Source organism: Salmo salar, chromosome 19 (genome assembly GCF_965601325.2).
Source record: "Salmo salar chromosome 19, fSalSal1, whole genome shotgun sequence".
Taxonomy (NCBI): Eukaryota; Metazoa; Chordata; class Actinopteri; order Salmoniformes; family Salmonidae; genus Salmo; species Salmo salar.
The window spans coordinates 24164523-24177500 of NC_138309.1; the positions used below are offsets into that span (position 1 = coordinate 24164523).

Here is a 12978-nt window from a genome sequence, read left to right on the forward strand (position 1 = left end):
TTACATCGGCGCATGACGTTCAGAAAATATTTTCCCTCAAATACTGCTCGTGAATCAGCGCCACAATTTACAAAAATACTTGTCATAAACGTTGATACAAAATTAAACTGTCATTCAAAGAATTATAGATGAACATCTCCTTTATGCAAACGCTATGAAAGATTTCAAAAAAGCTTCACGAGGAAACCACTCTTTGCAATAATCTGAGTACTGAGCTCAGAAAAATACACTAGGCTATACAGATAGCCGCCATCTTGGAGTCATCTAAAATCATAAATTGCATTAGAAATATTCCCTTACCTTTGATGATCTTCATCAGAAGGCACTTCCAGGATTCCCAGGTCCACAACAAATGTTGTTTTGTTCGATAAAGTCCATAATTTATGTCCAAATAACTCCTTGTTGTTCGCGCGTTCAGTAAGCTACTCCAAATGTAGGAAGCGTGCGGACAATGTCATGACGAAAAGTTAAAAAAAGTTGTATTTACGTTCGTTCAAACATGTCAAACGTTGTAAATCATCAATCTTTAGGGCCTTTAGAACGTGAAGATTCAGTAATATTTCAACCGGACGGTTCCTGTGTCTTGAAAAACATTTTGGAACGGAGGATCCACCCTCAGGAACGCGCGCCAAGAAGTGATGTCATTCCCTGCCTCACCAACTTCCCCACCTTCTTATTCGGTCTCTGTTCATCGTAGACGACTCAAACAACTTTGTAAAGACTGTTGACATCTAGTGGAAGCCGTATTACTACGTCACTGTGTATTCAATAGGAAACGACTTGAAGAGAGCCCATGCATCCAGATTTCCACTTCCTGGTAGGATTTCTCTCAGGTTTTTGCTTGCCATATGAGTTCTGTTATACTCACAGACACCATTCAAATGGTTTTAGAAACTTCAGAGTGTTTTCTATCCAAATCTACTAATAATATGCATATCCTAGCTTCTGAGTTTGAGTAGGAGGCAGTTTAATATGGGCACATATTTTTTCCGAAATTGTCAATACTGCCCCCTATCCTTAAGGAGCTGTGTTAAGGAATACCTGGGATAGGATAAAGTAATCCTTCGAACCCACCCCCCCCCAAAAAAAAATAATATTTTAAAAAATAAATAAAAAATAAAAAAGATAGATGTACTATTGTAAAGTGGTTGTTCCACTGGATATCATAAGGTGAAGGCACCAATTTGTAAGTCGCTCTGGATAAGAGCGTCTGCTAAATGACATAAATGTAAATGAAAAAGTGATTACACAAAAGTACAAAGATATTTTATACCCAAGATCCACCCCTCTCAACGTACATGACAAACAACAGATCTTAGGAACAGTTCACAAAGGTTAAGTTTTGTATGAATGATATCTATAAAACATAGCAGACAACAACTGCTGTATCAACAGTGTTCATTGTATAGACCAGTATCTGGTCCTCCTACCCCAAACTGGAACAGTCTCTCCCTGGTACGGTATAGAACAGAACCATTAGCTCATCCAATAGCATAAATGAATTGACAACTCTAGATACTCCCATCTCAAGTAAACCCCCTCTTGACTCCACTCCTGGACAAGCTCACTGAGGGGAGTGACTTGCGCACAGACATTGTGGAGACAAATAATTGGTTCCCCATTAATCACGCCATCCCTTCACATGGTTTAACAGATACATTCACATGACAAATATCTCACAAAGGCATATTATGCAAATAAAACATCTTAATGATCTATGTTACCCAACTAATTCATCTGCCACATTACACAAAGCCACTTACAGTCATGTGTGCATACATTTTATGTAAGGTGACCCCAGCAGGAATCAAACCCACAAACATTGGCGTTGCAATTACTATGCTCTACCGACTGAGCCACACAGGATCACCTCCTTTACTGATGTATGCTACAGTTATCTTTAGGGGAAAAAATGTAATACCCAGAGGCACTTTCAATGACCAATAAACAGGGTCCAGGGCTCCAAATATCAGTGTCTGACAGTCACATTAATAACTTAAAATGAATTATTCAAATAAGCATTGGCTCTAATCCATCAAATACAAATAAAGCAGTTTTTCTTCCTCTCCGTTCCATTTTGCTCCAGCCTGGCCACCCAACGGGCACAAAAAGCAGAGGCACATTAATGACAAAATAAACCAAACTAAAATATAAATGAAACTCTGCCACCGCCGTCGCTGCACAGAGCCTGCTGATTACATTTCGACATCAAACATCTTAACTATTCCAAACTAAAAGGGGTTGAGGGGGAGAGAGGGCGAGAGAAAGATTGAGAAAGAAGAGCAGCACAGAGAACTATCCCTCCACTGCCACCATCCGCAGCAATTAACAATGGAGCTGTTCTCACTCAGTGAATACACAGTCTCTACATTGTGTAAATCTGATATTCAGACCACTGAAAGATAATCCTTTTCCCTCCTCTCTTTTAATAGGAAGAGCTTAGAGACTAGAGAGAAGAGAGGGCCTCACAATGATCCATCATCTGCATCGCAGCGTTTCCTGGCAGCTGCTGACACACTATAATCCACAGATCAACTGTACAAGGAAATTAGGGCCATAAAACAGAACGGAGCTCCTTTCTTCTTTTCAATTCTTTCCTCTTTGGAAACGTTTCTATAGGTCGGAAGGGGGTGGGGAAAGGGAGGGAGGATGTGCTGCAGCTCCACCGACTAGGCTGAGGGAAAAAGTATTTTGTTTCCATGACAAGAGGTAAAATGAGAATGAGAATGTAAAGGCGAACAGGGCCACAAGAGCTCAAATGAGAATGGAAGTTAAGGACGAGAGATTAAAAAAAAAACTATATTATCCATTTAACATTTTGAATAATGCAGGGTTGCGGGCGTCTATTTGCATTGCAGATTCCACCTTTCCACCCCTCACCCTCTCCTTCCCTCCCGCCATTCTTTCATTCCTCTCCCTCTCTCACTCCCTGGCACAAAGTGGCCCTGCCTCAAGGTTAGCAGAAATAGACACTGTGTCTGTGTGTGCCACAGCGAGACAGGAGAGTCAGTCTGCCCATGCAAAGTAGGAGGTTATCTGCTGCTTCCGACTACTTGCTGCATAGCCAGGGTTCAAGGGTCACGGCGGCACATAAACAAATAAAACAAGGGTCACTAAACACATCCAACAACCCCTTAAAGCCATCCGCTCCTCGCTACGCTCTTCAAAGATAGACGCATGTCAGATTACATATTTCTTCTTATAAAAGGACAAATTAAAGATTTGCGAAAAAATATCTGAATTCTCTGTGAATAATAATAAAGGGCACGGGAAAGGATCAGTGATGTCTAAAAATGATACGTTCCAAAATGACGCATCTAAAGAAGAAAAACTCGTTTTCTGAGATGTTTGCTTGTGCGTGTCTGTGCATGTGCGCTTGAGTGAAAAAGTGTGAGAGTATGTTACAGTGGGAGCTGCAGTGTGTTATATACATGTTTCCTGTGAAACAGATAACAGGATGAAATGACATCTACTCCACTCTGGGTTTGTCTCAGAGAAAGAGAGAGAAAGAGAGAGAAAGAGAGAGAAAGAGAGAGAAAGAGAGAGAAAGAGAGAGAGAGAGAGAGAGAGAGAGAGAGAGAGAGAGAGAGAGAGAGAGAGAGAGAGAGAGAGAGAGAGAGAGAGAGAGCGTTAGACAAGACAGGGGGGTAAAAGGGGTATTCAGGAACCCTTGGAGCTAAAACAGAAGTTGAGATGACAGAAGTGTCACAAAAGAATAGGCACATCATGACAAGCAATTTCAACGCAAGTGCTCGTGTGCGCTTGCTCACTCGCCAGCGTACGTCTCGACATGAGGGGTCTATTTTGAGTTAGTGATCCAAAACCATCACTGGAGGCTCCTCAGCATCTCTGACAGCCAGGCCGTTTCTCACTGCGTCCTCTGTCTGTCTGTGGCATCACGCATGTTTATTCACTACTTATTACAGTGAGCTTGCAGACAGTAAAAGAGACACTAAAAGAGTAAGAAAGAGGGAGGAGCCAGGCCCAGCCAACCGGAATTAGTTTTCCTCATAAAAGGGCTTTATTACAGACAGAAATATTCCTCAGCACCCCCCCTCAGATGATCCCACAGGTGAAGAAGCTGGATGTGGAGGTCCAGACCTGGCGTGGTTACACGTGGTCTGCGGTTGTGAGGCCGGTTGGGTGTACTGCCAAATTCTCTAAAATGACGTTGGAGGCCGCATATGGTAGAGAAATGAGGATTCAATTCTCTGGCAACAGCTCTGTTGCACATTCCTAAAGTAGGCATGCCAATTGCACGCGCCCACAAAACTTGAGATATCTGTGTTGGGTGACAAAACTGCACATTTTAGAGTGGCCTTTTATTGTTCCCAGCACAAGGTGCACCTGTGTAATGATCATGCTGTTTAATCAGCTTCTTGATATGCCACAAGTGACAGGTGGATCAATTATTTTGGCAAAGGAGAGATGTTCACTAACAAGGATGTGAACACATTTGTGCATACATTTGCGAGAAATAAGCTTTGTGTGTGTACGGAACATTTCTGGGATCTTTTATTTCAGCTCATGAAACCAACACTTTACATGTTGTGTTTATATTGGCATGCTGACTACAGGAATGTCAACCAGAGCTGTTGCCAGATCATTTAATGTTAATTTCTCTAGAGGATTTGGCAATATATCCAACCAGCATCACAACCGCAGACCAATGTAACCATGCCAGCCCAGGACCTTCACATCCGGCTTCTTCACCTATGGGACCGACAGAGAACAGCAACCCGGACAGCTGATGAAACAGGGTTTGCACAACCAAAGAATTTCTATACAAACCGTAAGAAATTGTCTCAGGGAAGCTCATCTGTGTACTCATAGTCCTCACCAGGGTCTTGACCTGACTGCAGTTTGACATTGTAACAGACTTCAGTGGGCAAATGTTCACCTTCGATGGCCACTGGCACGCTGAAGTTTGCTCTTCACAGATGAATCCCGGTTTCAACTGTACCGGGCAGATGGCAGACAGCGGTGTATGGCGTTGTTTGGACGAGCGGTTTGCTGATGTCAATGTTGTGAACAGAGTCCCCATGGTGGCAGTGGGGTTATGGTATGGGGCAGGCATAAGCTACGGACAATGAACAGAATTGCCTTTTATCGATGGCAATTTGAAACGCACAGAAATACTGTGACGAAATACTGAGGCTCATTGTCGTGACATTCATCCACCGCCATCACCTCATATATCAGCATCATAATGCACGGCCCCATGTCGCAAGGATCTGTACATAATTCCTGGAAGCTGAAAATGTCCCAGTTCTTCCATGGCCTGCATACTCACCAGACATGTCACCCATGTTCGGGATGCTCTTGATCGACGTGTACGACAGCGTGTTCCAGTTCCAGCCAATATCCAGCAACTTCACACTAGAGGTTGACTGATTATGGTTTTTCAACGCCGATACCGATTATTGGCGGACCAAAAAAAGCCGATACTGATTAATCGGCCGATTCTTTTATTTGTAATAATGACAATTACAACAATACTGAATGAACACTTTAATTTTAACATAATATATCAATCAAATCAATTTAGCCTCAGATAAATAATGAAACATGTTCAATTTGGTTTAAATAATGCAAAAACAAAGTGTTGGAGAAGAAAGTAAAAGTGCAATATGTGCAATGTAAAAAAGCTAACTTTTAAGTTCCTTGCTCAGAACATGAGAACATATGAAAGCTGGTGGTTCCTTTTAACATGAGTCTTCAATATTCCCAGGTAAGACGTTTTAGGTTGAGGTTATTGTAGGAATTACAGGACTATTTCTCTCTATACCATTTGTATTTCATATACCTTTAACTATTGGATGTTCTTATAGGCACTTTAGTATTGCCAGTGTAACAGTATAGCTTCTGTCCCTCTCCTCGCCCCTACCTGGGCTCGAACCAGGAACACATCGACAACAGCCACCCTCGAAGCATCATTACCCATCGCTCCACAAAAGCTGCGGCCTTTGCAGAGCAAAGGGAACAACTACTCCAAGTCTCAGAGCGAGTGACGTTTGAAACGCTATTAGCGCGCACCCCGCTAACTAGCTAGCCATTTCACATCGGTTACACCAGCCTAATCTTGGGAGTTGATAGGTTTGAAGTCATAAACAGCGCAATGCTTGAAGCATTGCGAAGAGCTGCTGGCAAACGCACAAAAGTGCTGTTTGAATGAATGCTTACGAGCCTGCTGCTGCCTACCACCGCGACTGCTCTATCAAATATCAAATCATAGACTTAATTATAACATAATAACACACAGAAATACGAGCCTTAGATCATTAATATGGTCAAATCCGGAAAAGATCATTTTGAAAATAAAATGTTTATTCTTTCAGTGAAATACGGAACCGTTCCGTATTTTATCTAACAGGTGGCATCCCTAAGTCTAAATATTCCTGTTACATTGCACAACCTTCAATGTTATGTCATAATTACGTAAAATTCTGGCAAATTAGTTCGCAACGAGCCAGGCGGCCCAAACTGTTGCATATACCCGACTCTGAGTGCAATGAAAGCAAGAGAAGTGACACAATTTCCCTCGTTAAAATAAATTCATGTTAGCAGGCAATATTAACTAAATATGCAGGTTTAAAAATATACTGCTCAAAAAAATAAAGGGAACACTTAAACAACACATCCTAGATCTGAATGAAAGAAATAATCTTATTAAATACTTTTTTCTTTACATAGTTGAATGTGCTGACAACAAAATCACACAAAAATAATCAATAAATATCCAATTTATCAACCCATGGAGGTCTGGATTTGGAGTCACACTCAAAATTAAAGTGGAAAACCACACTACAGGCTGATCCAACTTTGATGTAATGTCCTTAAAACAAGTCAAAATGAGGCTCAGTAGTGTGTGTGGCCTCCACGTGCCTGTATGACCTCCCTACAACGCCTGGGCATGCTCCTGATGAGGTGGCGGACGGTCTCCTGAGGGATCTCCTCCCAGACCTGGACTAAAGCATCCGCCAACTCCTGGACAGTCTGTGGTGCAACGTGGCGTTGGTGGATGGAGCGAGACATGATGTCCCAGATGTGCTCAATTGGATTCAGGTCTGGGGAACGGGCGGACCAGTCCATAGCGTCAATGCCTTCCTCTTGCAGGAACTGCTGACACACTCCAGCCACATGAGGTCTAGCATTGTCTTGCATTAGGAGGAACCCAGGGCCAACCGCACCAGCATATGGTCTCACAAGGGGTCTGAGGATCTCATCTCGGTACCTAATGGCAGTCAGGCAACCTCTGGCGAGCACATGGAGGGCTGTGCGGCCCCCCAAAGAAATGCCACCCCACACCATGACTGACCCACCGCCAAACCGGTCATGCTGGAGGATGTTGCAGGCAGCAGAACATTCTCCACGGCGTCTCCAGACTCTGTCACGTCTGTCACGTGGTCAGTGTGAACCTGCTTTCATCTGTGAAGAGCACAGGGCACCAGTGGCGAATTTGCCAATCTTGGTGTTCTCTGGCAAATGCCAAACGTCCTGCACGGTGTTGGGCTGTAAGCACAACCCCCACCTGTGGACGTCGGGCCCTCATAGAGTCTGTTTCTGACCGTTTGAGCAGACACATGCACATTTGTGGCCTGCTGGAGGTCATTTTGCAGGGCTCCTGCTGCTGGGTTGTTGCCCTCCTACGGCCTCCTCCACGTCTCCTGATGTACTGGCCTGTCTCCTGGTAGCGTCTCCATGCTCTGGACACTATGCTGACAGACACAGCAAACCTTCTTGCCACAGCTCGCATTGATGTGCCATCCTGGATGAGCTGCACTTCCTGAGCCACTTGTGTGGGTTGTAGACTCCGTCTCATGCTACCACTAGAGTGAAAGCACCGCCAGCATTCAAAAGTGACCAAAACATCAGCCAGGAAGCATGGGAACTGAGAAGTGGTCTGTGGTCCCCACCTGCAGAACCACTCCTTTATTGGGGGTGTCTTGCTAATTGCCTATAATTTCCACCTGTTGTCTATTCCATTTGCACAACAGCATGTGAAATTTATTGTCAATCAGTGTTGCTTCCTAAGTGGACAGTTTGATTTCACAGAAGTGTGATTGACTTGGAGTTACATTGTGTTGTTTAAGTGTTCCCTTTATTTTTTTGAGCAGTGTATATACTTGTGTATTGATTTTAAGAAAGGCGTTGATGTTTATGATTAGGTACACATTGGTGCAACAACAGTGCTTTTTTCGCGAATGCGCTTGTAAAATCACCCGTTTGGCAAAGTAGATTATGATTCAATGATAAATTAACAGGCACCGCATCGATTATATGCAACGCAGGACAAGCTAGATAAACTAGTAATATCATCAACCATGTGTAGTTAACTAGTGATTATGTTAAGATTGATTGTTTTTTATAAGATATGTTTAATGCTAGCTAGCAACTTACCTTGGCTCCTTGCTGCACTCGCATAACAGGTAGTCAGCCTGCCACGCAGTCTCCTCGTGGAGTGCAATGTAATCGGCCATGATCGGTGCCAAAATGCAGATTACCGATTGTAATGAAAACTTTAAATTGGACCTAATTAATCGGCCATTCCGATTAAATCGGACGACCTCTACTTCACACAGCCATTGTAGAGGAGTGGGGCAACAATCCACACGCCACAATCAACAGCCTGATCAACTCTACGCGAAGGAGATGAGTCAAATGATGATCACACCAGATACTGACTGGTTTTCTGATCCATACCTCTACCTTTTTTTTAAAGATATATGTGACCAACAGTGGCATATCTGTATTCCCAGTCATGTGAAGTCCATAGATTAGGGCCTAATGAAATGATTTCAATTGACTGATTTCCTTATATAAATACTCAGTAAAATCTTTGAAATGGTTGCAAGTTAATATTTTTGTTCAGTGTAGCTACGGTACATAGCTAACGAAGACATACAGAGCGAGACAGAGATAGACAGTCACACACATCGGTACACTCACCTATGAGTGCTTCAAAACAGTTGGCCATGGCATGTCTCAGGTCTGACTCCCTACAGAGGTCTGGGCCGTGGGCATACAGCATGAAGCGATCCAACTCCAGTTTCTGGCAAAGCATGAAACATTTTTTATTTCACCTTTATTTAACCAGGTAGGCTAATTGAGAACAAGTCCTCATTTGCAAATGCGACCTGGCCAAGATAAAGCATAGCAATTCGACAACACAGAGTTACACATGGAATAAACAAAACATATAGTCAATAATACAGTAGAACAAAAGAAAACAAAAAGTCTATATACAGTGAGTGCAAATGAGGTAAGTTAAGGCAATAAATAGGCCATGGTGTCGAAGTAACTACAATATAGCAATTAAACACTGGAATGGTAGATGTGCAGAAGATGAATGTGCAAGTACAGATACTGGGGTGCAAAGGAGCATGTACAGGTGCAGTGATCTGTGAGCTGCTGACAGCTGGTGCTTAAAGCTAGTGAGGGAGATATGAGTCTCCAGCTTCAGAGATTTTTGCAGTTCGTTCCAGTCATTGGCAGCAAAGAACTGGAAGGAAAGACGACCAAAGGAGGAATTGGCTTTTGGGGTGACCAGTGAGATATACCTGCTGGAGCGCGTGCTACGAGTGGGTGCTGCTATGGTGACCAGTGAGCTGAGATTAGGCAGGGCTTTACCTAGCAGAGACTTGTACATAACCTGTAGCCAGTGGGTTTGGCGACGAGTATGAAGCGAGGGCCAACCAACGAGAGCGTACAGGTCGCAATGGTGGGTAGTGTATGGGGCTTTGGTGACAAAACGGATGGCACTGTGATAGACTGCATCCAGTTTGTTGAGTAGAGTGTTGGAGGCTATTTTATAGATGTCGAGGATCAGTAGGATGGTCAGTGCAACACATACAGTCACAATCTGTGCCATGCAATACTAGGAAAAGCAACAGTTCACTGGCCTGCTGGGCCAGTTTCGCACATTTTCCACTAGCGTGGTCTGAAAAGTACTAGCTTCAGGCTAGCGGGCTATCTTAATATAACACTATCGCTGTTATATGATAACGGTTTCTCCTGATGGTATTTTGACTTTGACAACTACACACTGGCCACTTCGATGTTTACCTGATACAGCGACCGGCCAGGTGGTGATTTTTTGGGGTTGAAAAAGTTCAGAGTCCGCCAGTCCGAGTGACTCTATACTGTTCTGTATGGCACTCAACTACAGTAAAAGGTCTGTAGGAGAGAGAGACAGAGTGGCCAGCTGTGCCCTGATCTGTAAGCTCTCACTGTGTGGGCCCTGGTCAAAAGTAGTGCACTATATAGGGAATAGGGTGCCACTTGGGATGCAGACCAGACAGGAGCATTTGGAAGAGGGGACAGTCACAGGACAGATAATCATGACTTAAAACTAATAAATCATAGGGCTGACCTTCATTCTACTGGAGGGACAGGGAACGCGTAGGGAGGGCCATGGTAGAGACCAGCCTGTCACTGGCTGGCAGTCTGGCACATCTCAAACGCAATGTGTAGGTCCCAAATGGCACCCTATTCCCAATACGGTGCACTACTTTTAAACCAGAGCTTATGGGCCTTGATCAAAATGAGTGCACTAAACAGGGAATAGGGTGCCATTTGGGAGTCATATTTGTTTGTTTTCATCTCAAATATTATCAATCTTCAACCTTTGCATTTGTTTCTATATTAACCTGTTAGGGCTAGGGGGCAGTATTGACACGGCTGGATAAAAAACGTACCCGATTTAATCTGGTTACTACTCCTGCCCAGTAACTAGAATATGCATATAATTATTGGCTTTGGATAGAAAACACCCTAAAGTTTCTAAAACTGTTTGAATGGTGTCTGTGAGTATAACAGAACTCATATGGCAGGCCAAAACCTGAGAAGATTTCAAGCAGGAAGTGGCCTGTCTGAGAAGTAGTGTTTCATCTTGGTTCTTTTTATTGAAGACTCAGGATCTGTGCAATAACGTGACACTTCCTACGGCTTCCATAGGGTCTCAGAGCCCGGGAAAAAGCTGAACGATATCGAGGCAGGCTCTGGCTGAAACACTTTATCGCTTTTGGCAAGTGGCCGCTCAGAGTACTATGGGCTTAGGCGCGTGCCCGAGTCGACCGAATGCTTTCTTTCCTTTTGTCTGTTTACCTAAACGCACATTCCCGGTCGGAATATTATCGCTTTTTTATGAGAAAAATGGCATAAAAATTGATTTTAAACAGCGGTTGACATGCTTCGAAGTACGGTAATGGAATATTTAGAATTTTTTGGTCACGAATTGCGCCATGCTCGCCACCCTTATTTACCCTTTAGGATAGTGTCTAGAACGCACGAACAAAACGCCGCTATTTGGATATAACGATGGATTATTTTGGACCAAACCAACATTTGTTATTGAAGTAGAAGTCCTGGGAGTGCATTCTGACGAAGACAACAAAGGTAATAACATTTTTCTTATAGTAAATCTGACTTTGATGAGTGCTAAACTTGCTGGGTGTCTAAATAGCTAGCCCTGTGATGCCGGGATATCTACTGAGAATATTGCAAAATGTGCTTTCACCGAAAAGCTATTTTAAAATCGGACATATCGAGTGCATAGAGGAGTTCTGTATCTATAATTCTTAAAATAATTGTTATGCTTTTTGTGAACGTTTATCGTGAGTAATTTAGTAAATTCACCGGCAGTGTTCGGTGGGAATGCTAGTCACATGCTAGTCACATGCTAATGTAAAAAGCTGGTTTTTGATATAAATATGAACTTGATTGAACAAAACATGCATGTATTGTATAACATAATGTCCTAGGGTTGTCATCTGATGAAGATCATCAAAGGTTAGTGCTACATTTAGCTGTGGTTTGGGTTTATGTGACATTATATGCTAGCTTGAAAAATGGGTGTCTGATTATTAGCCCATAGAGGTTAACAATTTGTGCAATCTTATTTTCCAGTTGATATCAAGTATTGTTTGCAGTAATAGCAATGTAGCTACTTTACCAAATTAAAATTAAAATACATGACTATGCGTCAACAACTTCAGACGATTCATTAGAAAGATAAACGTGATCATTACATTTGGAAGGGAAAAAAATGTAATATAAATACTAGGCCTCACTAACTTACAGGGAACTTGCTGTTCGACTTTCAAGTTTTACAAGTGAAGTGTCGGCTTACGCCTGTTGCTTTCTGAAAACATTTTTCAAGAGATAATTACAAGTGTTCTTGTGCAGAGAAGGAGTAGATGTTTCGCTGGCTTAAGAAGAACTGGGAAACAACTTGGCAACCGTTGCATATTGTATCACACTCACTTTCCTGTAAATGGCAAATTGAAACGAGCCAAAGTGAGGTTGCATCCCAAATAGCACCCTATTGCCCTAAGTAGTGCACTACTTTTTACCAGGACCCATAGTGCTCTGGTCAAAAGTAGTGCACTATATAGGGGTATTGGGTGCCACTTGCACCCAGCGAAAGCGCTAACACGAATGCAGGCAGCTGCATCTTGGTATTCAGGGGGGAGCAACATGAAAGATTAAAGATTTAATTGCTTTTCTCCACATCATGGGATGATTAGTGTTCTTTCTCCAACAACAGTGCCAGTAGTATGGCAGGCTGGGGTGTTTGGCGTGTTTTTGGCAATACGCTGTTGCCACAGGAGAGGGGCCGAGAAGTGTGTGTGTTTTGTGTGTGTGTGAGAGCTTGGTAATATGCTGCTGCTTCAGGAGAGTGGCATCTCGGAATGGGGGAAGTTGGGAACGGTCCCTAGGGAACCTGCAACACTAATACTACACCTGAAGAACAACAACCTTTTAACTGTAATTACAGACAGAAGAGAGAAGTGAGAGGGGGGTGGTGAAGGGGGGGGAAATGGAGACAGAATTACTTCTCTCCCCTGTGTACTCTTACAAGAAAGTTATAAAGGAGAGGCAGAAACAATAAAAACAGGTTTCTATCCATCTTTGTGGTGAACACTCTCTTATTGGTGCTCGTATCCACACTCTGTGACCTTTAGAGTAGAACCATCT

The 12978-nt window shown here is 43.1% G+C and overlaps 1 protein-coding gene across 3 annotated transcripts in view; it reads right to left on the reverse strand.

The window, feature by feature from the left end:
• The window catches only part of drosha (drosha ribonuclease III), a 151397-nt gene that overhangs the window by 94530 nt on the left and 43889 nt on the right, over positions 1-12978 (reverse strand). For all 3 annotated transcript variants that reach the window (XM_014157586.3, XM_082965660.1, XM_082965661.1), the window contains exon 22: positions 8950-9052. In XM_014157586.3, coding sequence (XP_014013061.3) covers positions 8950-9052 — 103 coding nt within the window. The remainder of the gene's footprint in view (positions 1-8949; positions 9053-12978) is intronic.